Here is a 27,314-nt window from a genome sequence, read left to right as displayed (position 1 = left end):
GGGGTCTGTTTCTATTCCATTAGGACCAAAGACCTCACCACAGCTCCCTGCCCTAATGGGGGCCCCAGGGTTCGCCTTTAATGGTCTGGGCACATTCATGACCACACAGCTTTGGGGAGGGAGGCTTTGTGCCCTGATTCTGACTCAGTGGTGACTCAAGGCTTTGTTGGATGCCCCATTGTGGCTGGTGATGGGGACAGTGGTTCTGTGGATCTCAGAGGTGACATAGCATGTGTTGCATTATGGCGGGGGATTGAGTGTGAAAATCTTACCCACTTTGATGCAGCTTGGTGGTTTTCTGGGTTTATTTATGCTCCGCCAAACCCATAATAAGCAAGAATGACGAGTAACGCATCACACAGAGTATGGCCTTTTTCTGTTCCCCAGACCCCTCCGGCCGCACAGATGTGTTTTTGACTGTGACTTTGCTCTGGAAGTACTCATGCCACTGAGACTGCATCGATGTTTAGATCTCACCCTTGGGTTTGCAGAAAGGGCTGAAATAAAATAGAAAATGAACATTGAGCATCCCAGCCTGCCTGCCTTTTCATCCTTTTATTCATCATATTTTTGTAGAACACCTTCTTTGGGGTGAAGGGGACCATAGTGATCAGACTCCCAGGCTCTGGATTCAGAACTAGGGTGCATTTAAGCTCAAGCTCTGCCACCTGTAGCTGTGTGACTTTGGGCAAGTCGCTTAACTTTTCTATGCCTCAGTTTCATCATCCATAAAAGTGGGACAATGTAACCCCCCCTTCTTTCTGGGGTTATTTTGAGGATGGAGATGCTCTGTGAAAAGCTCCATATTTTGCTGATTAGTGTTACGTGCCAGGCTCTAGAGATAAATGTGAGCCTAGTAGTCTGGTTGGGGAGATGGATATTAATTGAATAATCACACAAATAGAAAACTACCTGTGTGGGTCCTGACCTCAAATGAGACACCAGAGAACGCTTCTCTGAACAAGTGTGGCCTGAAAGATGTCTGCATTTACTCAGTGAAATGGAGCAGGAGGCCATTCCTCTGGCCAGAGGAGTTGGTGCAAAGTCCCTATGGTTCTTGGGCATGAAGGTGCTTTGGACATTTGAAAGTCAGAAAGGAAGCTAGTGTGGTAGGGTCCCAGGGAGCAAATAGTTGACCAGGGCCAGAACACTTCTGGTGTGTTTAGGTTTTTACCTAATTTAAAAGAAAGGGAAAATCACTGCAGGGCTTTAAGCAGAGGAAGGACATAATCCAATCACTTTTTGCAAATAACACTGGCTGCAGAGCCCCATGGAAGCCATTAGTAGACCCCCACCCAAACCGTCACCCTAGTTCCCTTGACGGGTGATTAAGGATTGCCTACATGTGAAAATTACAGGGACTCAGGACAAACCCCAGACCTGAAGGACCCCAGTGGGGTTGGGCTGGAGACCTTTTCAGGCGACATTGGGAAATGTTGCTATAGGTTCTGTAGAAATGCAGAGAACCTAACTCCACTTTTATTGTGCTGTATTGTATTTATTTTTTGAACCCTGCTTTAAAAGCAATTTATAAAGAGCAAGATCCTGAAGAACTAAGACTGGGACTGGTTTGGCTGTGTATTGTGTATTTTGCCCATGACATAATATTTTGTTGGGGATGATAAAACTAGGACAAATGCTAGGACAGAAGCCAAGTCAAACTGGTTCGTGATGATTTTTCACCCTTTACGTTCATGGCCTGGGTCTGGTTATTGTGAGTGTAGGAGAGGTGCCTGCCCCACCGCGCATCACCCTCCCCTTTCTTTTGATTTAATCTCATACTGACTTGGGCTGCAGGTCTCTGAGGTTTACCTCTGAGATGTCCTAGAAAATCCATGACAGAACTTGACTGGGTGGAAATACAGACTTCCGTGTTGAGTCACCCATACCAGCGTGTCACGGGAGCTGATGGGAGGTGAGCTTATCTCCTCCCATGGAGATGAGAGTTGGAACTGGTTTAGGAGGCCAGCTCATCCACTGGCTGCCCGTGTGACCCTCGGCAGGATGTGGACCATCATTGTTTTTCATTGTTGTCTTTGTTGTAAAGTTGCTTGGGTTAAATGAAAAGGATAGGTTCCATTAGATACCCAGTACATAGTAGGTGCTCAAAAAATGTCCAGTCATCCTACTTCCTCCCTACTCTCCCCTGTACACATTTATTTCCTTAACACTCTGAGTCCAATGTGGTTTGTAGAAAGAACATTGACTCTTATGGGCAGACCGGTGTGATATTGACAGCTTTGTGTAGACCATCTGTCCATTCATCTGTCCATCTGTTTAACTAGCCAACATGACTGAACATCTACCAGGGACAGACTTGAGAAGCGGGAGCTGAGCAGAGCTGTACCCTCTCGCTGAACCCAGCTTTCAAGAAGCAGGAATAAATATGTCTTGAATAAAACAAAAGAGGCCACAGTTGACACTCCGATCCCAATGTTTTTGTTTTCCACGATGACCATGAAAGTATGTCCAAAGCCAGTTTCCTCACCACGGGCCCCTACAGCAGGGTGCTGTGTCCTGTTGGCTGGAGAAGGTGTCCATGCTGAAGTTGGGGGCGGAACAGCATTCGCTCAGGCCTAGTGTATAGACAGAGAATGGAATCTGGTCTTTGAGGAATCAGGTGTGTAGTGTGGGACCACCTGGGGGAACTTGTTTCTCAAGGCAGGAGATTACTAAGGCTTAGGTTATCCTATATTGGGGTCCTTTGGGGAATGAAAGAATCACAGAGCCTTGGATGATGTCTCATATCTTCCCTCATTCTTGCAAAAGGGACCTTCCGAGGTTCTGTTTGATGTCAAGTCTCCAATGCTAAATATTACCTGCACAGAGCCCTGTTTCTGAGCAATGGCAGTTGTATTTGTCCCTTTGTCTAGGGCAGGCGTTTACCACTGAAAGTCTTAGAGATGAGCACTTAAGAAGCTAGATTCAACTCTGGCAAATCATTGTGACTAAGGATCAGATGAGGCTCCAAGGATATCAAATACCTTCTCTTCTGGAGAAGCCTGCTCATGTGGCCCTTTCTCAAGGCTCCTAACTCTGGAGGGCCCTGCCAGGCCCAGTGGAGGAGGTTTTCTCATCCCAACTCTGCTAGAAGTCCCGTGCCTCTGAATGAATCACTTACCTTCTAGAACTTAACCCTGCTTAGCCTCCACGCGGCCCACTAATAATCAGTCGTACTAGAGGATGACAGAGGAACTTTCCAACAATACTATTGTATCATTTCAATCCACAAATATCACCATTTGTGTTATCTTTTGTATCTTTGTTTTCAACTCCCTGCCCCAACTAGAATATAAAGCTCTTTGAAGGTGTGAACTCTGCCACATACCTTATTACCTTAGTAAAATATCTAGCAGAGAACTTTTTCACATAGTAGATGCTTTAAAGATCTGTTTGATTTATTGATTCTGTATTGACATACTTGGAAGACCCCGACACTGAGCCTATTGATGATGACTTTTGCGACTGTTCTGGAGCTGAGAATCACCATCCCAAGGGGTGATAACTGACAGGCTGGAAAACCAATCAAGGTGGCCAGCAGATTGGCAGCTGGTGAATGGTGTTATCGTGTGGCATGAAAGCACCTTGCTGTCTACCTGCAGTTCATTTCGAGGACCATAATGGAAAAGTGGAACCTTAAGACAAAGGATTTCCTCATCTTCCTTCACTCTTGGAATTTGAGGCTTGCCTGAGTTCTCAGGCTATTTTTCCAGTTTCTGCCTTGGCATTAAGTGTGACAGAAGGGCTTTCAGGAGTTGTGTCACAGTTAGTCACTACTGAATCAAGGCATTTCTGACCTCGGAAACACCCAGGTCATATTATCTGTCAGGTTGCTGGAGTTTGAACTCTAAGACAGGTACAAGATGTTTTAATTTGTTGGTGTGTGTGTGTGTGTGTGTGTGTGTGTGTGTGTGTGTGTGTGGTGTTTATAGCCAGCATTCACATCCCTGGGTCCCGTGTGTATATTTTTCCACAGTGGCATGTGACTTCACGCTATAGATGCTTTGTAAATTATAAGTTATCCACACAATGAACTTAAGCATTCACATTTGTGAATGTGGTAACAACTTCAGGCTTTGCAAGTTCTTGGGGTTGTAAGGCATAGAATGTTTCCCTCAGCCAGTCTCTCAGCTCTGGGCTAACAGATTCAGTGAAACAAAAATTCAATTAAAAAATCAGCATTGTTTTTAGTCAACTATAGAAATAGAAGTATGGGAACTCTTTTTTCATTAGTCAGTAGCCTGAGAAGAGTCAGCCTCTATTGAGAACCCCACCTAATTTTTTCAGTAGGTATTGATAATTAGGATGTCAGGGGTATGTTGTTAATCAATAAAAAGAGTTGAGTCATCAACCAAAAGAAAGATCTCTCTGGTGTTTTGAGAGGGAGGAAACAATCCCTGTTTGGGTTTTAAGAAGGCCTGAAAGGCTTTATGTTTCTTATCATAAGTCTCTGTAAATTTGTGCTGTCACCTCTTGACTGTTGGAAACTGTGATTGATTGTCTCTGTCTTCTATAGCTTGGAATTGCAATTGGGTTCTTGGTCCCTCCAGTTTTGGTACCCAACATTGAAGACCAGGACAAGCTTGCCTACCACATCAGCATCATGTTTTACATAATAGGAGGCGTGGCCACTCTGCTTTTCATCCTTGTCATCATCGGTAAGGTCATTAGTACTCTGATGGGGGGCTAGGAGGCAGGGAGGTTCTGCTGACCTGGGTCGGGACCATCTGAACATGGCCCTAGAACGCCATGGCATTTACAGAAACTGTAGGCCAGGCTTCTGATGGTCTTCAAATATCTTAGCCAATACAATGCTAGGTGGTCCTGTGTAGTTTATTAGCTGCTTAGTAAAGGTTTAACCATAATTAACCAATTCCTCTATAAAACCTCACCAGAATTAACTGGCAGGTTGCAGATCCTCTGGATGAAACCCCAGTGAGTCCTTAGGACATATATCACAGACACTGTGCTAGTGTGCCTCATCTCTTTGAATCTTCAGCAGCCCTTTGAGTGAAGGTAATCTTATCAGTCCCATTTAACAAAGAGGAAAATGAGACTTAAGGGGAGTTAAATAAAGTCTTCAAGATTAGATAGCTAGTAAGTGGCAGAGATTGGCTTCAAGCCTAACCTTGTCTATGTCTAACTTCATACTCTAAATTTCTGAAACAAAACAAAATAAAATAGAATTGATTTACAAACAGTGATACCCTCATAGATTCATGTGAGAATGCCTGGGGACTATGTTTTTTGAGGCTTTAAAAAAATTATAAGAGGGATATATGCTCATTATGGAAAAATCTAGGAATATTAAAAAAAAAAAGCATAAGGAAAAGAATAACCATGGTGCCTGGCTGGCTCAATTGGTAGAACATGAGACTCTTGATCTCAGGGTTTAATTCATGACCCCTAGATCAAGAGTCATATGTTCAGGGAGGCTGGGTGGCCCAGTTGGTTAAGCCTCTAACTTCTGCTTAGGTTATGGTCACATGGTTTGTGAGTTTGAGCCCCACATTGGGCTCGCTGCTGTCAGTGCAGAACCCGCTTCAGATCCTCTGTCCTCCCCTCTCTTTGCCCTACCCCTTCTCATGTGTTCTTTCTATTTCTCTCTTAAAACTAAATAAACATTTTTTAAAAATTAAAAAAAAAAGAGTCATATGGTTCTACTGACTGAGCCAGCTAAGCACCCCCTTAAGGGTCATGAGTTTGAGCCCCACATTGTAGGTAGACTTACTTAAAAAATATAATAATAAAATAGGGGCACCTGGATGGCTCATTCATTTAAGTGTCCGACTTCAGCACAGGTCATATTCTCACGGTTCGTGGGTTTGAGCCCCACGTCGGGCTCTGTGCTGACAGCTCAGAGCTTGGAGCCTGCTTCGGATTCCGTATTTCCTTCTCTCTTTGCCCCTCCCTTGCTCGCAGTCGGTCTCTCTCTCAAAAATAAAATAGACATCAAAACATGTGTTTTACATAAGTAAAATAAAATAAATGATTAACATTAAAAGAGAATGCAATTAAAATGTTAAAAGAATAACCCTTAATTTAGTCTCACAACTACCAACCTCAGATAAGTACTATGTTTTATGTGCAGGTACGTTTAGTCACAGAGGTATTGGTTACTACAGTTTATAATCTCTTTTCTCATCTGAGTGATGTTACACGTGCTGCCATAAATTCAGAAAGAGCGTAGTAGAGGCTTTCGTTTTCAGTTAGTCATTTTCTTTAAAGGTTAACCAGCTAACCCTCCACCTCACGTGATGGAGGTTTCATTCTTTCCTGCCATTCTCACCTCCAGAGTCACAACAGTCTTATTGACAGGTAGCTCATTCCCACGTTCTCTTTGAGGCATTCTCTCCCTGGGGTCCAAGAGGAGAATCTGATGTCTGATGGCTTTTCAAAGCTGGTGGGGTACCTCGGGCAGAGGGCTTGCTGTTCCTGGGAAGGCGAGAAGCAATGGGGCTGTGGACGATGGCAGGAAAGGGCAGTCCGGTCTGGCCCCTCGTACGCAACCTGTCCTTAAGTTTCAAATTGTAATGTGCCCAGCTTCAGATGCTTATGTGTGTAGCGGATGAGGGCCTGATGCTTTGCATGTGAAGTCCTGGAAGTAGGACATTTCTACATTTTTGCCTTTTGTTATGAAGTCAGACAGTGACTCATGGAGTCAGGAATTGAAAAATCTGGTCTGAATCTGGTTTTTAGCTGCTAGGTCCTTGAACGAACACACCTGTTATGGGAGAGAAGAAATCACCTCTTGCCTTGTGGTTTTTTTTTTAATGTTTTTTATTTATTTTTGAGAGACAGAGAGAGACAGCGCGAGCAGGGGAAGGTCAGAGAGGGGAAAGAGGGAGATATAGAATCCAAAGCAGGCTCCAGGCTCTGAGCTGTCAGCACAGAGCCCGACACAGGGCTCGAACCCACCAACCGTGAGATCATGACCTGAGCCGAAGCCGGACGCTTAACTGACTGAGCCACTCAGGCGCCCCATTGCCTTGCGTTCTGTCCCCTGCTGGAAGAAGAGGTGAACAGGCAAGACAATGGAGGTATGGTCTCTGATGGCAGAAAGTTATCTGGGACTATTTCTGGCAAAGGAAGAAACAGGGCTCTGTAGTTAGGGCTGGAAAGCTTTCTGGGTGGGGGCTTTGATCTTCAAGAGAGTAAGCCTCAGTTCCAGAGCTTCCTCTAAGGAGTTAGGAACCTTCTCGCAGCGTGTGGGGGAGGCTACACACAACTTGCCTGGACGCAACTGGCGGGCCAATATGGCTGAACAGCTGGTCAAACTTACATGCCCCCAGAGAACTGAGTAGCTCTCAGTGCCATCAAATTGACAGTACCAGCTGTGCAGGAAATCGAATATAAAATGAATAGCCTTCCCACTGTCCCTCCCCAGGCCTTCCTGTCATGGTGACCACTCCTGCAGGGGTATATGGATTCATCCACCTGTCTCTTCAGGAGGCACATGTCGGATTCAGAGTCCGACAAACTAGGAATGGACTCGAGGTATTTGCAACAGAAGATCTTGTCACGTATTCAGGGGATATTTATTGGCTGCCATGTGCCAGGCTCCGTGCTAAGTACGGGCAGCACAGTCCCTTCCCCTCAGGAGGGGCTGCGGGGCGAGGTTATTCACTGGATTCACTAACCCTGGAGCCGCAGCGGTCACTTCCTTTCTCCTGTGTAGTTCCAGTCTGGTCTTTTCAGTGCTCTGCTGCGCTGCTTAGGGGACTCCCTGGTCCTTGGACACTGCCAGGGAGGCCCAGGCGGTGCAGCCCTCCAGAGGCCACTAAGAAAAAGTCACCAAAGGGCCACTCACTTGGCCGCAGGCAGTGTGAAGCTGTTTCAAGAAACTAGGCATTGGAGGATTCAATTGAAGAATTGATATTTTCTTTTCGTGTCTTTGATTTTTCTCAGATGGGGGAGCCAGCTCTTGTCCATGTGTTGGCTCTGCAAGAATGGGGCTACCAGGATTTGCAGTGATCTCTCTGTTTCTTTCCTTTCAGTCTTCAAGGAGAAGCCTAAACATCCCCCCAGCAGGGCCCAATCCCTGAGCTATGCCTTGGCGTCCCCTGATGCATCGTACTTAAGTTCCATTGTCCGGCTCTTCAAAAACCTCAACTTTGTGCTGCTTGTCATCACCTATGGTAAGGTGCACATGTGTCCAGGAATGTCCTTAAACTGAGAATGTTAAGACAAGAGGCCTGATGTGTCTGTGTGTCTTACTCTTTCCAAATCCCAAATGTGTATGTGAAGTTATTGCTTAGGTTCAACCAAAGGAGTCAGCTGTGCCTCAGGTCCTTTGCATGTTCTGTAAAGTTCATCTAGAAAACCATTCCTTCCCACGTCAGGTTGTCCGACATAAATGCCTGCTGATCCTCCAAGTCTTATCTGACTATCACTGCTGTAAAGCAGGATTAGGTAACCTTTACCTCTTTTATTGTGCTATTCCTGGTACATCTTAACCCTTACCATTAAAACAGAAACAGGGGCACCTGGGTGGCTCAGTCGGTTAAGAGTCCGACTGCAGCTCAGGTCATTATCTCACGGTTTATGGGTTCAAGCCTCACGTCAGGCTCTGTACTGAAGCTCAGAGCCTGGAGCCTGCTTCGGATTCTATGTCACCCTCTCTCTCTGCCCCTCCCCTGCTCGTGCTCTGTCTCTCAAGAATAAACAAATGTTAAAAAATAAAATAAAATAAAATAAAATAAAATAAAATAAAATAAAATAAAATAAATAAAACAAAACCAAAAACATTTCCAGGGGGCCTGGGTGGCTCAGTTGGTTGAGAGTCTGACACTTGATTTCAGCTCAGGTCATGATCCCAGGGTCATGGATCAAGCACCACATTGGGCTCCGTGCTGAGCGTGGAGATTCTCTCTCTCTCTCTGTCTCGCTCTGCCCCTCCCCCACTTCTGTCTGTCTTTCTAAAACAATAACAAAATGTTAGAAAGAACATTTCCAGGTCTGTCTTCCCCCTAGACTGTGAACACCCTAGGAGTGGGGCTGTGTGGCTTTCATCTCTATAGTTCCTCAGAGGTGCCCGCCCTGCTGGGGGTGCTCCCGCAGTTACTGAGTGAGTGAATGAGTGAATGAGGGATGAATGAGTGCATGCGTGACTTTTGCCATGTGAACCACTCCTCAGCTAACCCTCCTTCATCTTGTAACACTGACTCCCTTTTTTACCTGAATGCAAGATAATAGCCCTCTTTCGTTTTACGTTCTTGGCTATTGGTAAGATGCATTTGCACATTTATGCCGGTGTATTAGCTTGCCTTTCCTTTTTTTTCTTTAAGTTTATTTATTTGGGGGAGAGAGAGAGAGAGAGAGAGAGAGAGAGAGAGAGAGAGAGAGAGAGAATCCCAAGCAGGCTCTGTTCTTTTGCCCCAGATCCCAACTTAGGGCTCAACCTCACAAATAGCAAGATCATGACCTGAGCTGAAATCAAGAGTCAGACATTTAACCAACTGAGTCACCCAGGCATCCCAGCTTGTCTTTCTGACATGGTGTTTTCTGCAGCTTCTTTTTAGCCTTTACTAAGAACAGAGGACCAGACAAGGGCAAGGGCAGAGCTTCGTGGCCTTCCTTTAAAGAGGGTCTCTATAGACCCATCCAGCTATGCTGTTGTCCAACCTCCATTGGACCATTTAATCTATTAGTTCGTTCGATTAAAATCAAAAGTCAACAAGTGTGTAACATGCTTAGTACCCATGAGAAATAAAGAAATTAGGTTGGTTTGACATGATTTATGCTTGGTGAAATCCCAGTTGGTGATAACAATATGTTTTCTGAAAGCTCGCAAACCTCTAATTTTATAACAACAACCGTTTACTATGTGCCAGGACCATTCATGTATGATTTCATTGAACTCCTGTCACCGCCCCATTTAACGCATGAGAAAGCTGAAACTCCAGACACATCATCGGAGAACGTGCAGCTTTGGGTCATCAGAGTCAGGATTTGAAGACAGGTTTATCTAATTGCAAAGCCTCCCTACCCAATGCCTATACCCATTTCTAGAATTGTGTCAGAGTTTCCTGTTAGGGTTATCATGCTCTTTATCTAAATTAAAGTGCTTATCTGCTGAGGCCCTACGTAAGAGGTAGTGCCATCTGTTTTTCAGGCATTCACAAAAATAAGTGATCTCTCACGCGGAAACGTGCTAGGTGAGTCTTCAAGGTCTCAAGTCTCCATTTCTCATTCGCTCCAGCTTTTCAGTTCTGCGTATGTCTCTACCTTCTTCACCCATAGTATAAAGACAAAGTGTCCAACGCTTAAGATGTCCAACGAAAGAAGTTCTATGAGTTGCCCATCACTGGCAAGTATTCAAGTGTAGATGGGCAAATCATTTAGTAGGGATATTGTGGAGAATATGAGGCTGTATCGATGGACAATAAAACCAGATGACCTTTGGGATCCCTTTCATACTCAGGATTCCAGGGCTCCAAGAACTTCCGCTTTTCCTCAAATCTAACATCTCAAGTGTGTTGATCTTTGACTACCATAAACCTTATTGGCATCTGACAGCAGGGTATTTGAGGCCTGCCTTGGGGTTCTACGGCAGAGGAGTGCTTAATAAATATTTCCTATGGGAGAGAGTGATGATGGTGCCTGTAAGTGGGCAATGATCCCATTCTAGAGGCAGGGATCCCCTTTCCCCTCTTACATGGCTGGTTGCTTATATGGTCTTTAGTTTGGCAGAGTGGTTTTAATCCTGTACTTCTGGACACTCATCTGTTGGGTTAAATGATCGCACAGGAAATAAATAGGGAAGCCCTTCTGGAATGGTGGAGTGAGGACCTTGGATAACTTGTTCTTCCATAAAGCAACAAGTACACTGGCAAACATTGTCCAAATCAGATTTTCAGAACTCTTAAACAAAGGCTTGCAACAACCCAAGAGACATGTATTTAAGAAAAAAGTGGCCAAATACTGGTAAAAACAGTGAACTTTGTGTTTTAAATTGCCCTATTCCAATCCACCTCCCCCAGTCTCTGTGGTAGCCTGGACAACCAGCAGCCCTGCAGCCACTAGTAGTTGTGAAACACAGTAGCCTCACGTTCATGGTGGTTGTGAGAACTGAGAACCAGCAGCCTCACAGCCACTGGATGGGGCAAAAACAATTTTGGAGCTCCCCCCATGACCCCATCCCTAGGGGACTATTTGATATCTGACAAGATAGAAGAACCCCATCCAGAGGACTTGCCTTCATTGAACCTGACTCAGCTGGTTCTGTGGGAAAAGCGCTATTTCTGGGGCATTTGTTGAAACTGATCCCTGTTTAACATCACAGCTGCCTAAGGTCTTAATACCAGTTGGTGTAAACAGGAGGCTGGCCAAAAATCCTGAAAGGAAAATCTAGAGAATGAGATGTTCATAGGGGCTTTGAAAACTTCTGACATATTCTTAGAAATCTAGAAGTCCACACGCAATGCCCAGGAAAGACCCAAAGAAGCCCTAAACTCTCATCTCTGGCCAACCGAGGCTCTACACAAGGAGAAAGTGAAAGCTAAGGCAGAATTGTCACCTGCCTGTGGAGCACTGAAATGAGAGCCCTGGCCCCCACACAGAGGATGTCCTGGGTAAAGGTGGGGACTAATTCATTTAAAGTATTTAAGGAAATCTCTGTCCAATAGTTAGCTCACCACTAAATTGATGGAGCAGAAACCTCAGTGGCTGCACATGACAAAGAATATACACTTTACAAAATCAGTCCGGGAAAGTCACTAAACAAACAGCAGCAACAGCAACAATCCTGGCGAGGGAGGTGAATCTCATTCCCAGAGCTGATATGGTGTTTAAAATGTCTAGCTTTCAAATAATATAAAAGCAGGGAGGGGGACAAACATAAAAGAGGCTCTGAAATATAGAGAACAAACAGAGGGTTCCTGGAGGGGTTGTGGGAGGGGGGGATGGGCTAAACGGGTAAGGGGCATTAAGGAATCTACTCCTGAAATCACTGCTGCACTATATGCTAACTAACTTGGATGTAAATTTAAAAAGAAAGAAAAAAAAGTCCGGCTTCCTAAAGAAGCCCAGATGTTAAACATAATAAAGCTTATAAATAAACAATATAGGGGTGCCTGGGTGGCTCAGTTGGTTAAGAGTCCGACTTTGGCTCAGGTCATGATCTCACGGTTTGTGGGTTCAAGCCCCGCATCGGGCTCTGTGCTGACAGCTCAGAGCCTGGAGCCTGCTTCAGATTCTGTGTCTCCCTCTCTCTCTGACCCTCCCCTGTTCATGCTGTTTCTCTCTCTCTCTAAAAAATAAAAATAAATAAATAAACAATACAAAAATGTTCAAAAACCTAAAGGAAACCATGCCTAAAGATTGAAAGAAAAGTAGAGAATCATGTCTTAGCAAGTAGAGAGTATCAGTAAAGACAGGGATAAAAAAAGAACCAAATAGAAATTCTGGAATTGAGAATACACTAACTTAAATGGAATATTCACTGGAGAGCTCACAATCAGATTTGAGCTGGCAGCAGAAAAAAGTCAGTGAACTTGTTGAAGGTAGAGCAAATGAAATTATCCTATTTGAGGAACAGAGAGAATGAAGAATGAGGAAAAATGAGCAGAGACCGTGAGTCCTGTGGGAAACCATCAAGCAACCCAACATACTCATAATGGGAGTCCCAGAAGGTGGGGAGAGAAAGGGCAGAAGTAAATTGTCATTTACACTGAGATCATGCTAACCCAGAAAAACAATTCACTTCTGAGCCTTTGGGAGCATTTGATTCCATTGTGTTACTTTTTTTATTAACTTTTTAAATCAAAGGCCTAGGGTTATTCCAGTGCGAGGGAGTAAAACTGATCCGGATGTTTGCATATATGTCCACTTCATTATAGTCAGAAAACTGCAACCCTTTTTTCCGTGATAGATAATTGGACTTGATGGCAAGGCTCTTGGCCAACAAGGAAATGATTCTTAGGCTTAATCACAGATTTGGAAAAAATGTGTTGAGCTATTACTGTGTTTCAAGGCACCATGTTAAGTGCTTTACTTGGATTATCACAGTTTATCTTCAGCAGAAACCCATGACATAGGTATTCTTAACTCCATGACATTTTTATACATGAGGAAACTGAGGCTCTATTTAGTTCCTTGCCCACAAATGGACAGCCAGGAGCAACAGAGCTTGGATTTGTTTTTTATGTTTATTTTTGAGAGAGAGAGAGAGAGAGCATGAGCAGGGGAGGGGCAGAGAGAGAGAGGGACAGAGGATCTGAAGTGGGCTGTGCTGACAGCAGTAAGCCCAATTTAGGGCTCAAACTCATGGACCATTAGATCAGGATCTGAGCTGAAGTTGGATGCTCAGCTGACTGAGGTACCCAGGTGCCCCTGCAACAGAGCTTGGATTTAAATTTCTTTCTGTTTGACGCCAAAGCCCATTTTCCTAACCACCATGCCATTTTGCCTCCCCATACAGAAAGGAGCATCTTGGAAACAGAGCCAGAGTTCTTTTAGCCCCACTTGCCTGAGTGGCCTTTGGGTCTAACTAGGGGAGTATGTCCTTCCTCAGATTCAGTTCTCCAGACCAGGTGCCAGGGGGTTGTCTTCTAAGATGCAGTTCTAGAGTCCTCGAGTTTTTGAAGGAGGACCAACTTACATTGACCAGCCATCTTTGGGATTTGGAAGTGATGGGGTATAGGCCTTTGTGTATCTCTCTAAGGTTTATAGGTCATGTAAAAGCAGTGTTGGGCACTCAGGCCATCCAAGAATCTCTGCTCTCTTCCAACTTAAATCAGTGCTTCCAATTATGAACAAAACAAGCCAAAAACCTCCATAAATTCAACTAGATGCTTTGAAGCCCTCCAGAATTCTCCCCAACTGTCTTGCAGGTTCAGGTTGGGCTTTGAAGAAGGAAATGGTTCATACTTTTTATACTGTACATTTGATGTTCTAATCTCCCCTGAATTATATGTACTTAAGAGCATATAGCTAGAATTGAGCAGATGATAGCATTTCATGGGCACATTTGCTGGACATGGGTGAACATGTCTTAGAGTTAGATCCTTGAATGCTGGAATGCTGAGTTTACAGTTGGCACATAAGGAAGAAGGAGTCTGAGTTTTGATGTCAGCTCCGCCAATTACGGAGTGTACCTTCTTCACCCATCCTGTGCCCATCCTTTGTCTCTCTAGTTATCCTCCTTTTGGAAAATAGGAATCAAATTTGCTTCCCATAGTATTGCTCTGAGTGGAAATGAAAGCTTTCAAAGCCATTTCAAATGGACACTGCATGAACCCATATTGGTGTTGTTTTGGTAAATTCGCTGCTTTCCTATATACTTTCGATGGTCTGAACTGGATTTCACCAAGTAGGGAGTAGCCCTTGTGTAAATGGTAGGATGTTCAGTATTGTCTTCCTTGTGGCTTTCCAAGTGCTTCTCCAAGCTGCTGAGTCACCTGCCCAGAGCAGATCCAGTGAAGGCTTTGGAGGAATTCCAAAATTTTTTCTGTAGGTCTCTGGTCATACCCTTAGAAGTAGGTTTGAGAGATAAAATAAGGGCTATCTGGCTAAATTTGAATTTCAGATAAACAGCACATTCTTTTCAGCATGAATATGTCTCATTCAGGATTTGGGGCATATTTATGATAAGAAATTGTTGTCTGAAATTCAAATATAATTGGATGTGTTGTGTTCTTTTAAACGTTAATTTATTTTGAGAAAGAGTGCAAGCAGTGGAGGGGCAGAGAGAGAGAGAAGGAGAGAGAGAATCCAAAGCAGGCTCCGTGCTTCTAATGTGGAGCCCAGTGGTGGGCTTGATCCCACGAACCATGAGATATGACCTGAGCTGAAATCAGGAGGTGGACAGATGCTCAACCAATTGAACCACCCAGGCACCCTTGTTTTTGTGTTTTTCCTAAATCTGGCCACTCACCTTAGAGGGGAGAGGGGCAGAGGTGCAGTTTGTGTTTGATATTGCTGAAATATCACAGGAATAAGAGACTGTGTCCTTCTCTAGTAGAGGGGAGAAATCCCTTCTCCAAGTTTGGCAGTGCAGGAAGACCCAGGGCTGGAATCAGATTCTCCACAGATCTGCAAGGGTCTGGGGTCAGGGTGGGTCTTAAGATATGTATCAGCAGAGGGTGGGGTGGGAGTGAAGAAAAGAACCTCTCTTTGGCTACCTTCTCCTTGGGTCCTGAGGCCTTGCTCTCTCATGGCCTCCTTTGCTGTCTTAACGCCATTAACTGCCATATTGAAAAAAGTTGTTGAAAAGGCTCCTCTTCCAGAGAATGTCCCCAAATGGACTACTTTTTAATGTTATCTCCCAGTTTTGCCTTCAGCTATGCTTCTGAATAATCTTTCAGTGCTGGGCAACCAAGCTCAGAGCTTCAAAGACAGCTTCCCTTGGGGCTCTCAATGGCTTTGCCACTGCCCCCACCTCCATAGGTTTAGGGAGCGTGCTTTATGCTCCTTCTAAGATCCTGCTTAAGAATAGGAATCATATCCTTCTCATGATTCTCAGGCTGGCTCTTTAAAATGTGAGGCTACTACATGTTAAGGACGGACAGAAGGGGAATGAACACAAAGTATCCGGAACCCAGGGATAGGATCTGGGATCAGCGTTTCCCAAGATTCCTGATGATAGAATCCCCTGGGGTGCTTGTTTGAGTGTGTGTCTAGATTTCCTTGCTTTTCTTCTAGACATTCAGACCCAGAAAGTTTGGGTTGAGGGCCTGGGAATCTGCTCTTAAAAAGCATTCCAGGTGATTCTGGTTTGTGGCAGGGTTGCGAACCTCTAAGGTAGGTGTGCTATGGGTCATTCTCATGGTCTCAAAGCCCCTTCCCATCCCAGCTGCCACCATGTTAACCCCAGCACCTGGGAGCATGGGCCTGGTCTTTGACCTTCTGTATTCCCAAGGCTATTTGTTCCTGAACTCTAGTAATGCCCAGGTGTTTGTTTGTTTTTGTTGTTGTTGTTGTTATTTTAAAATTGCAGTTTCCTAGCTCCATTCCAGGGGAATCAGATTTAGTAGATCCAGGGGGGAGCCTAGGAATGTGCATTGTTCAACTCTAAAGCCTTCTAATGCCAGTGGTCTCTAGGCCACAGTGTGAAAAACCGTTTGGCAAAGGAGAGAAAGTCAGTGATGACACATCCTTCCCACCTTCCTAAATCCCACCTCCTCAGTGACGGGGACTTCTCCCAGGTGACTGGGACCAGCAGTGACCAGGCCTTCCAGGGGAGAGAGTGTGGCCATGATCTGACAGACTTACCTTGCTGTGGATAATCAGACCTGAATATCACTCAGGATCCTTTATTCTTATAAAAGAAATTCACGGCAAGGGCAGGGCATGCATTTCATTCCTGCCTGTCAATGTCCTTCAATGTGGACGGACATTGAACCCCTTGGTTTGGACAGTGGAGTGAGCATGTGCTGCTCAACTGTGTCTGGCAACCTCCGACGATATGGGGAGGGCCGCCTAGATTAAAGATTAATTCAGAAGCCGTGTTAAGAACTCCTCATTGCTCTGGCGTTGGACTGTAGAAACGATTGGAAAGAATGGCAGCAGCCTTCCAGGGGAACTCCTGCTGCCCACCCCTCGTCCCCCTCCTGGCTTTAGCCCTGATTTAGTCTCCAGCCTGGCTGGGAGTGGAGGATGGCTATTGGTAGATCCCACTGGTCTGACGGAGCCACCACCGTCTGAAATGTGAGCATTATCAGAACTAGCTGGGGTTGGGGGCGGGGCGGGGGGGGTGCGGTGTTCAAACACAGATTGCCAAGCCCTAACAGATTGCCAAGCCCTAGGTCTGGGGTGGGGTCAGGAATTTGCATTTCTAAGAAGTTTCTGGGTGGGGCTGACAGACCATGGGCCCTACTCTGGACCAGATTCCTCTAAACCACTGAGCTCCAGAGAAACCTCTCGGCTTTAATAGCGTGGGTCAGCCTACTTGGGACTCTATTTCTCTCTGCCTTTCTCAGGGTGACAAAAGTGATGGTGTTTGGGGTGGAGGTTGGCTCTCAGCCCTCTTGGATCATTTCCCTCTGTTTCCTGTGGATTTTGCTCACCTCGTTCTTCCCTGTTGGACTCCAGGCTGCGAGCAGATGCCCCCTGAAGCTGAGTGTGACTAGGAGGGTCCCCATGCCCCTTGTTGTATTAGGCTGGGACCAGGGGCTGAGAGGAGAGGGAGGGGCAGAACAGAGGGCACTTTCATCCTTCTCGCTGCCCACACTCCCCCCCACCCCATTTCCAGGAACGCATCTCCTTGGCTCAGGAATGGAATCTCCAAGCAGCTGGATGTGTGTGGTGTAAAGTTTAGGCAGGCGTGCTTGGGTAAGAAGTTGCTGAGGTTGTCTCCAAAGTTCTCATAATCAGCATCCTGGCAGTTGGAGTGATGTTCGGTGACACTTCGGGGTTCTCTAGCTCGCTGTGGCCCTGCACTGCTCAGGAGGCGGCCTTGCAGCATTCCTCAGGTGACCTGCTGGGACCCGCTGGGACATGAAGTTGTCAGTAACCAGACTGGGGAAATTTTTGACAACCAGTTTTATAAGCATGTAAGGTAGAACAATGAAGTCTGGTGACCCTAGAGCAAACTCCCTTTCCCATTTTGCATGAGACTTTGACTTTCACTTAACTTTGTGTCTCATTCCTCTGGGAACCTGATAGAGTAAATCAACTGCATTTAGACAACATCGCATATGATAAAAATGACCTCCGGTGATCAAAATGACTATCTGGTACTCCTGAAGCCATTATTACACTATATGTTAACTTGGATTTAAATAAAAGAAATAAAAATGACTATATGGACTGGGAGACCTTTTCATATCTGGTAGGAGGTCATTCTTTGTGCTGTGCTGAGTATGGTCACTCTTGCCACTGGCCTGTCCTCTGTGGGGCCCTAGAAGATACACCTATGGTCTGGCTCCATGGGCTGGGGTTCCATAGTCTGGTCCCGTTGAAGAGGAGTCTCCGGTGGGCGCCCCGCCAGTGAACTGTGTCCTGTCACTTCTACTCTTCTGAGTGTATCTAGTGTCAAGTGTGCCGGGGAAAGTCTTGTGAGCCTCAAAATAGGTTAACATTAAAAAGATGCCTTGGACACCTGGGTGGCTCAGTCAGTTAAGCCTCTGGCTTTGGCTCAGATCAGATCCCACATTCGTGGGTTCGAGCTCCACGTCGGGCTCTGTGCTGACAGCTAACTCAGAGCCTCGAGCCTGCTTCCAGTTCTGTGTCCCCTTCTCTCTTTGCCCCTCCCCCTCTCATGCTCTGTCTCTCTCTGTATCAAAAATAAATAAAACATTAAAAAATTAAAAATAAATAAATAAAAAGATCCCTGGTGGGCATTATAAAGTGACTTCAGTATTTGTTTTTAAAATCTGTGTGCATTTTTCTCATCTATAAATTGGGGATGATAACATTGCCTGCCTTGGTATGAGGACTGTAAGGTATTGGGAACAGTGTGCTCCTACCTTCCTCATCCTCACTGTCATCCTCACTATCCTCCTCCCATCCTCCTCCTTCCCATCATCCTCCTCCCCATCATCCTCCTCACCATCATCATCACCATCATCCCCACCATCATCCTCACATCCTCCTCCCCATCCTCTTCCTTCCCATTGTCCTCCTCACCATCACCATCACTGTCATCATCCTCACCATCATCATCATTGCCATTGTTGTTATTACGAAGGGAGGGTAGGAGGCCCTTTCTCCTCTGAGCCAGTTCCAGTGTCTTGTTAGTACTGACTCATTGTATAGATTTGGACAAATGGCCTCATTCTTCAAGGACATGGATTTTTACATTATATTCCGGGCGCTTCATTTATTTGTTGGATGAATCCATGAATTAGGAGAGTCAGCTAAATGCTCTTTAGGGTCCTTCCTGGTTTCAAATATAAGGTTTTATGTGACATTGAATCCTGGTTTCAAATACAAGGTTTTGTGTGACATTGAATCTGAGAAGAAAGTTGAAGAAGGAATGGGGAAAGAGAGAGTGGGGTCGGAGGTCAAAGGTCTGGAGCAATCTGGAGAGGGGGCAGGCCATCAGGAGGAGATGGAAGGTGTCCACTCATTCTGCTGATCCCATAGGTCACTAGGTTGGTTCTTAAGAGGCATGGAGACTGTTCTGAGAGTAATGCTTTCTAGAGCCTGTGTCTCCAGCACAGGGTTAAAAAGACCAGAGGGCAGTGGTGTGTGGCTAAGAAATGGTTAAAATGGTTACTTTAGGTTGTTTTTGGAGTATTTCTTTGACAGAAACTAAAGAGTAGCCTTATACTTTCTGAGCATGCGAGTCACAATGGCAACATGGGTGAGGAGTTCTGACCTCCCTAACTGCTGGGGGGGAGGCGGGGGGGGAGTTAGCCATGGCCCTGGCAGAAGGCTGCCCCTAATACTGTTCCTCCCTCTTTCAGGTCTGAATGCTGGTGCTTTTTATGCCTTGTCGACTCTGCTGAATCGCATGGTGATCATCCACTACCCGGTACGGGAGTTCCCTGAGCATGCTGGGTTTGTCCAGAGTGAGATTTCAAGCTGGGGCAGCGTCGGCCCTGGAGTCCCCCAGTACCAGGCAGTATGGATGGTGGTATGCTTCTGGGATTTGGAGAGAGACGCCCTGGGTCTCACCCTAGCTCTGGTGGCTCTCAGTTGTGCTACAAGCTGTTTAGCCTCTCTGAGCTCTCATTCTCCTTTCTACAGAGGAAAGAGAATTGCTTATTGAAAGAGTATTTTAGGATTAGAAAGTAAATAACACTGTGTGTGTGTGTGTGTGTGTGTGTGTGTGTGTGTGTACATAGACACATTCATATCTATTATATGTATGTAAAGCACATGGCATGGTGCCTGGCAATATAGTACACATACATGTAGATCACATATGAAGTATTTAATTTGTAAAGTCGGGGCAGAGTTTAATTTTGAAGTCTTAGTTGATCAACTAAAAGCATTTCTTAAATGATTTCCAGAATCAGCAAGTGCTGAATCCCATCTTGGGAATGGGATACCGAGTGTCCTAGTGTCCAGCTATCTTTTGAAAGGACAAGGGTCTCACACTTACAGAGGTGGTAGCCCACTGTGGCTAAACTGTTCTGGTTTTGGGGTTTAACTGATCTGAGTTCAGATCCTGGCTCTGCACTTAATAAATGCCTCATGACCTTGGGCCAGTAAGTTAACCTCACTATGCCTTGGCTTTTTCATCTGTAAAGTGGGGACTATTGATTCCTAGCCTTATGGTGGGGAATTTTGAGAAGTAAATGGGATTATATAACTGATCTTCCCATTCCTTTTGGCACTAATAGCTCACAAAAACTAAGTACGGAATATTTGACTATATATGTGTTTGGTTTCCCCATCTGCAAAATGGGAAAAATGACAAATAAGATAAAAGGGTTGCTATAGGGTTACATTGTTAAAAATCTGCTGCAGAGTAGGTCTAAGGACAGTTTGGTTCACCTCCGCATCCAGGACCATGCACATACACGCAGGGTTAGAGTCCGTTGGGAGGGGCAATTATTGTGGGGTTCTCTCCCCACTGGCATCTTCTTCCAGGCCCCTTCACTGCATGGTGACTATGCTCTGTCTGATGTCTCATCCCATTGCTGAGTGATTGTCGGGGCTGTGATTTTCCCAGGGGGAAGAGGTGAATGCTGGAAGAATTGGCCTGACCATCGTCATTGCAGGAATGCTTGGGGCTGTGATCTCAGGCATCTGGCTGGATAGGTCCAAAACCTACAAGTAAGTGACCCCCTCCTGGACTGAGAACTAGGGGCCCATGTGTTGAAATGACATATTCATCAGCAGTATGGCTCCAAAGGTTTGGGTGCAGCAGCTGGGGGGCTCAGTGCTCAAGTGGTTCACAGTTATTTTTCTCTAAGCCTCAGTTTCCTTCTTTATAAAATGAGGGAAATAGTACGCATTCCGTGGAGATCTTGGCAAGATTAGAATGGAGGACCTGAAGCCTAGCATGGTACTCCCCTCCCCCCACCCCCCGCCCATGTAGTTTGCAAAAGGAGCAGATGAGGGAGAAATAAAAAGGAATGTGGAAAAATGCCAGCTGTAGAAAGTTTATGGAAGCCCCAAAGAGTGGTGATGAGGAAGTGGGACCACCGCCCCCTTCCTGTAGCTCCCTGGTGGATCCCAGGGGTTAAAGCAAGGCGTCTGCGCTTCCTCTGATTTACATCGTGTCATTGCTTGTACGTCTTGGGTGAATATTGTGATGTGCTTTGGGCCTGAATGCCCAGTGTGTTTCCAGGAGCCCAGAGCAGTGTTTCTGAGATTTTAGCATATGCCAGGCATATCTAGGACACTTATGAAAAATAGATTCCTGGACCCTGCCCTCACGGATGCCAGTTCAGGAGGAAAGTCTGCATTTGTAAAAAGCAACCCAGCCTGGTGCCTCAGTTCAACAGCCAGGCTTGGAGAAAAGGCTGTGGAGAGCAGAGAACCAACATCCCTCCCTCCTGGTCGCTTCTGTCCAGTGCTGCACACGCACCGGTGCCGGTCAGTGGCTTAGCTGCCAGTGTTGTCCTGCACTGGGGCAGGGTGGCTGCTTTGTGGAGGCCTCCAAAGTTCCCAGTGTCTGGAGGCGACAGACAGTGGTAGACCTGTTCTCTGCCACACAGACCCCCTTCTGTGAGGCTCTGGTCAGACCAGGTCTCCCTCCCTAGACAAAGGCCAGTTGAGGCCATGCCTAGGGATGTGGCTGCCTGGCTGAGTACAACGTGGGCGCCTGGCTTGGTTTAATGATTGCTGGTGGGGCTTGGCTGCCACCTCGTCTCTGCCATCTGTCAGTTGCTTGCTTCAGCCGGACATGAGAGCAGTGAGGACTGGCCCTCCCACAAACCAGCAGACAGCAGTGTCCCTTTATCCAGGGCTTGCTCTGTGGCAGGAGCAGGGAGGGAGTGGAAGGTCAGCTGGGCTGGAATGTGGGCGGCCAGATGATTCAGAAGAACTAGAAAATACAGTGGAAGGGCCCGGGGAGCACTTGAGGACGTTGACGCGCCCCTTTCCTAGTGTCACTGATGTCGAATTCCTGCGGACTGCGCAGACATTCATCTCCCCGCCCTCTGACCCGGGTAGAGAAAGGAGGAGGGAGGGCTCCGTGACCAGCTCATTTTGGTGCCAGTTCTCTTCTCCCTGAGGCTCCCAGATTTGTCCCGTTTGGTTTGGAGGCTGGAAATTGGGTGGCCAGGTCCCTTTATTTCAGGCTGGGACTACATTTAGTTTTTCTAAATGGGTCAGTGGTTTAAGTTAAGCAAATATGGCAAAGAGGAGCTAAACTGGTGTCCATGACGTGACCTTCTGCGGGCAGGTGTGGGGGGGCTAGGTGAGGGTGCAGGGTGGAAGGTGAGCAAGCTCTTCTGTCCTGAGAGGCTGCTTTGAAGCACCAAGTAAGACGGTGTCCTTTGTGCCCTCTGGCCTTGAGCTTTTCCAGGGATGCAACCCTGTGATATATATGTGTAGTAGCGTATTAGGTTCTTTCAGTAGAAAGGGCATAGGTTTCAAATCCAAGTGCTGGGTCCAAATCCCAGCTCTGCGTTTACTCGGGGGGATGGCTCTGAGTAAGTAACTTCACTGGTTGGAGCCTCAGTTTCCTCATCTGTAAGATTAAGGAGAATCATACATTTCCTTCAGGGCTTCTGTAAGGCTTGGGTGAAATAATAAACGCATGCGAAGTGCTGACCAGAATGCCCGGCACCCTGTAAATGCAGCATTCGTTTGGTATAACTGGAGTATACACCTGCTGGCACCCCCACCACGTTTCTGGCTTCAGGGGAGCCAAGTGAAGGCTTTCAGCTTTCATTGTCTGAGTCCCAGTTTTGGGGCAGGAGGCAGAGGGATGTGTAGAAGCAGGGCAGGGAGGGGAACACGGGTCCAGGAGTTGGGGCTCACAGAGTCATGAGTGGACAGCATGGGAGAAAAAGTGAGGGGAGGAACACAAGCAGGGTGAGTCCCAAAGAGAAAGCAGCCGTTGAGGATGGTCCTTCCTGGGGACTGACTATGGGAAGTGTACTGGGGAGTGGGCGGAGCTTTCTCACTTTGGCTTTGGAGATAAACATTTAGTTCAGGGGTTGGCGAATGTTCTCTTAGATTTTGCTGTCGGGAGTGGAGTCGCTTAGGTTCGGCCAAAAAGCTGTGCTGCACCTGTGCAAGTGGCAACAGGAGGGACTTCAAGAGGACAGAGAGAATCTACGAGGCAGATCGCTGCCCAGCATTGTCGTGGGGGCTTGGGGCAAAGTGGATAAGTGGAGTTGGGTGGCTTGTGGGGATAGCCTGCACACCACTGCTGCTTGCCCCCGCTGATGTTTGTTCTGTTTTTCTGGTGGACGATGAAGAAAGACACGGTCGTGTCCTTCTTGCGTATGGGGCAGCCTGATATTGTTGAGTGAGTTCCACAGGAGAACACATGTGCAGCAAGACGGCCTCATACACCTGGTCTCACTGTTTGTAGCACTGGCCACAGTGTAGTTAAGTGACTCTTCGTGTGATCATTGGTTCAGTGTCCATCCATCTCATGGACAGAAAGTCCTGTGAGAGCAGAAGTCCCGGCACAGAGCAGAGGGCTTGACATACAGCAGGCCCCCAATTGATACTTGTACAGTGAATGAATAAATGAATGATTCTGTTAAGGTCAGAAGTGTATGACTCAATTTCTTTGCCTCTGATTGTAGGGAGACAACCTTGGTGGTCTACATCATGACGGTGATCGGCATGGTGGTGTACACATTGACCCTGGACCTGAAGCGCTTGTGGGTAGTGTTCATAACTGCTGGCACAATGGGGTAAGTGTCACCTCTAAACCGTTTAACGGGGAAGCAGCTCCTCGGGCTGCCGACATCTTGGAGGCAACATGGATCTCTTTGCTGCCTTCTCGTTGACCTCTGGGGATGTGGAGATCTTGCCCAGAGGTCTTGGTCAGTTGTAGCACTCCAGAAGGCTGCCTGGGGTTTCCATGCCATTGGGATGGAGTTTGTCCTTCACAGAGACTAGCAAGTGTTTAGAGCCTTTTTTAGCTCTGCCTGGAACAATGTGGAGTTCTAGAAAATGCACAGGGCTAGGGAGCAGAAAGCCTGGGTCCTTGTCTCAGTTCTGCTGCTGAGAACAGGTACGTCACTTAAATGCTCTGAGCCTCAGTTTCCGCATCTTTAAAAGAAGATGAGAGTGGTCTGTCTTGTAGAGTTGGTGCAAGGGGTGAGAGAGAAATAGACGTGCAAGCAGCATGAAGTGTGGCGCAGATGTAAGAATATAGAATTGAAATTTTCTGGACCTGTTGTATGAGGAAGCCTAGGAAACAGCACACCTTCCACAGGGTTCTCTGCTTAGCCTCACAACCCAGATATTGTTTTGTGATTTTGTGTGTGTGTGTGTGTGTGTGTGTGAGAGAGAGAGAGAGAGAGAGAGAGAGAGAGAGAGAGATGGAGACAGAGACAGACAGACACCCAGTCTTTCTCAGCTGGCTACTCTCCAGAGGGATAAAGGAGGGCTCTGAGCTTCTCTTTGGTCCCAGAGAGCCATGGAGATGCTGTGCAGTATCCAGGGAACCTCCTACTTCCCAGCACAGGGCTTAGGGACTATGACACGGAATTTCTCAGGGGGTTGCTGAACACTGTAGGCATCCCCATCCCTTCTGTAAACATTGACCTTGTCTGTAGCTGATGGCTGGACATAGAAGCAGGGGACCCCAGGGACCTCAGGAGCATGGAGACTACATATGAACTTTTTCCTGACCTATAGGCACATCTATTTCCTTGGTATGGCCACCTGGGGGGTGGCCTGATTATTCAAAGGCCTGGAAAGTCTTAATGGCAAGAAACAAAACAGGAAAAGGAGTTCTAAGGGAGGAGTTGGGCTCCTTATCCTTGTTCTTGAAGTTCTCCATCACCTTGTTTCTGTGATCTGGCCTCCAGCTTCTTCATGACTGGCTACCTCCCCCTGGGCTTTGAGTTTGCCGTGGAGCTGACATACCCAGAGTCAGAAGGCATGTCTTCTGGCCTCCTTAACGTGTCTGCCCAGGTAGGGGTTTTATTTGGTGGCAGCCCCAAAGCAGTGGCTCTTTGTTGCCTACCTTACTTGGCTGGCACAGGCCTCGCATTATGGCGGCTTAGTTCTTCTGTGGGCTAGTTGGTCAGGCCCTTGTTTTCAGTCTTCTCGGTTCCTTTCCAGGTATTTGGGATCATCTTCACCGTCTCCCAGGGGCAAATTATTGACAACTATGGAACCTTGCCCGGGAACATCTTTCTATGTGTGTTCCTCACCCTGGGAGCAGTCCTCACTGGTGAGTTGGAGCCTCACGAAAGGATGCTCATGGGCTTAGGCTCTTAGCAATTTGAGACCTCAGTGTTTTGACTGATCATACAGATTGGGGGGTATACATGCAGAGGGGCAGTGGGGAGGGCTTGTTAGGAAATGTGTTTGGGAGGCAGTATCATGTTTTTAGTGGGACAAGCCTGGGTTTTGGTGCCAAAAGACCCTTGTTTGTATCCCAGACTGTGACACTGACCTCCATAGCTGTTTGACCTTGGGCAAGTGGACCAGCTTCTGGAAGTCTCACTTTCCTAATCAACACAATGGGGGTTGTTGTGAAGATTAGAGCAGTGTATGAAAACTTCCTGGCAAATATTAGTGATCTATAAATGAAGGCCAATGTCATCATTGGCTTCCCCCTGTCAGGGACATCAGTGATCCCCAGGCTTTATCAAGATGGTGGGTGAAACCTGCATCTCCCTGGAATATCTGAGGTTGGTCTGAGATACCTGTGACCCTTAGGAACATGAGGGCTTCCCTCTCTTGGGTGAACTTGACCATTGGTCTCCTTGATAACTCTTGTGTCTCCATTGTTGTTCTTTCTCAATCCCTTGACTTCAGCATTCATTAGGGCAGATCTCCGGAGGCAGAGAGCAAACAAAGAAATGCCTGAGAATGTGAGTATATGGGAGCTTGCTGGGCTGAGAGCTAGGTGCCAAGCTTTGTTTGAGGATGTGACAGCCCGGGTGGGCCCAGGGAGCTCCCAGAGTGGACTGGTTCTCCATGGGACCAGCTCAGCTTGTATAAACATGGTGCCCAAGAGTTTCCTCAGTGGGTGTTTCAGCATGGCTTTTGTGCTGTTCTTTCCCGGACTCTTCTTCTGCTTCCTTCCCTTCTCCTGGCCTCCCTGCTGTGGTCCCCAGAGCACGTCACTGTTGTCACAGTCTGCTGAGCAGCGCCCACTCCTTGGACCCTGAGACAAGTCCCGAGACCCTGGCTCCACGGCTTGCAGCCTGGGGTCGCTGGCTGGAGAGGAAAGGTGGGAGCCTACCTTGACCACGGTGGTTGGTGGCCTCGGATCAGTGGCTCTTGTGGCATGTTATGGCCCCTTAGGCAGTGCCATGGGGATGGAGGGACTGGAGCCAGCGGATATCCAGTAAGGCTCGAACAGGACGAGTCAGGAAGGCAGGAGCTGATGTTCATATAAGGGGGAGGAGTGAGAGTATGATCTAGAACAGAAGAGGGTTTCCCATCTGTTTTAATCAGCTGGGAACTATTTGAACCAAGATGTTAGGTATCAAATCCTAGCTGGGAAGAAAGCAATTTCAAATCTGAGGAATAGAAGTGGGATACTACTTAAAAAACAAAGAAACCACGCAAAATGTATTGTTCTTAAGTAGAAAAACAAAGAAATACAGAAAAGTATGCAGAATTTAAGAATTTAAATTCAAAAGTATACAAAATTTAAAAATCATTCTGTATCATCACCTAGAGATGAAATGCTGGTTGCTTTACAATGACTTATATGTCTATATCTACATAGAATATGTAGGTGCATATGTTTTTATATTTATTTATGGATATGTGAGTATTTTTTAAACAAAAATAGAATCTTCTATTGCTTTGTTTTACTTGTTGTGAATACTTTATTAGGTCATTATTCTTTTACAATATACTTTTTTTTTCAAGTTTCTTTTTAATGTTTATTTTTGAGAGAGAGAAAGCATGTGCCTGAGCAGGGGAAGGGCAGAGAGAGAGAGAGAGAGACAGCACAGAGCCCGACATAGGGCTTGGACTCACGAACCGTGAGATCATGACCTGAGCCAAAACCAAGAGTCAGATGCTCAACTGACTGAGCCCCCCAGGCGCCCCATAATATAGTTTATGTCACTGCATGGTGGTTTAATCAGTGCACACGGATAAACCATGATTTAACAGTCTTCCTGTCTGTAGACATTAAGGGTGTTTTCAGTCATTGTTACAAACAACATTGTGATTAATGTTCTGGACGCTGAATCTTTGTGCATGTTCTTAAGCGCAGTATTTCCTTGAGAAGTGGATGAGTCGTCATGCACATTTTAAAGGCTTTGATACATGTTGCTAAGCTGATGTCTAGAAAGGTACTATCACACTATCAA

At 46.4% G+C, this 27,314-nt stretch overlaps 1 protein-coding gene and 1 long non-coding RNA gene across 9 annotated transcripts in view; one reads left to right on the top strand and one right to left on the bottom strand.

The window, feature by feature from the left end:
• The window catches only part of FLVCR2 (feline leukemia virus subgroup C cellular receptor family member 2), a 57,118-nt gene that overhangs the window by 25,344 nt on the left and 4,460 nt on the right, over positions 1-27,314 (top strand). For 3 of the 8 annotated variants that reach the window (XM_029953061.1, XM_029953065.1, XM_029953063.1), the window contains exons 2-8: positions 4,517-4,658; positions 7,998-8,138; positions 19,350-19,417; positions 20,564-20,667; positions 23,604-23,714; positions 25,096-25,207; positions 25,798-25,853. In XM_029953061.1, the coding sequence (XP_029808921.1) occupies positions 4,517-4,658; positions 7,998-8,138; positions 19,350-19,417; positions 20,564-20,667; positions 23,604-23,714; positions 25,096-25,207; positions 25,798-25,853 (734 nt within the window). Of the gene's footprint in view, positions 1-4,516; positions 4,659-7,997; positions 8,139-19,349; positions 19,418-20,563; positions 20,668-23,603; positions 23,715-24,839; positions 24,946-25,095; positions 25,208-25,797; positions 25,854-26,099; positions 26,216-27,314 lie in introns of all 8 variants that reach the window. The other 5 variants (XR_003913761.1, XM_029953064.1, XR_003913760.1 and 2 more) reach the window with 3 other exon arrangements.
• On the bottom strand, positions 346-3,391 carry LOC115303013. Its single transcript, XR_003913765.1, has 3 exons — positions 3,329-3,391; positions 1,813-2,050; positions 346-497 (listed from the first exon to the last, which is right to left on the bottom strand). It is a non-coding gene; the product is annotated as an uncharacterized LOC115303013 (long non-coding RNA).

This window comes from Suricata suricatta, chromosome 9 (assembly GCF_006229205.1).
Source record: "Suricata suricatta isolate VVHF042 chromosome 9, meerkat_22Aug2017_6uvM2_HiC, whole genome shotgun sequence".
Taxonomy (NCBI): domain Eukaryota; kingdom Metazoa; phylum Chordata; class Mammalia; order Carnivora; family Herpestidae; genus Suricata; species Suricata suricatta.
Note: the sequence above shows the minus strand (reverse complement) of the source record. Positions and strands in the feature narration are given on the sequence as shown.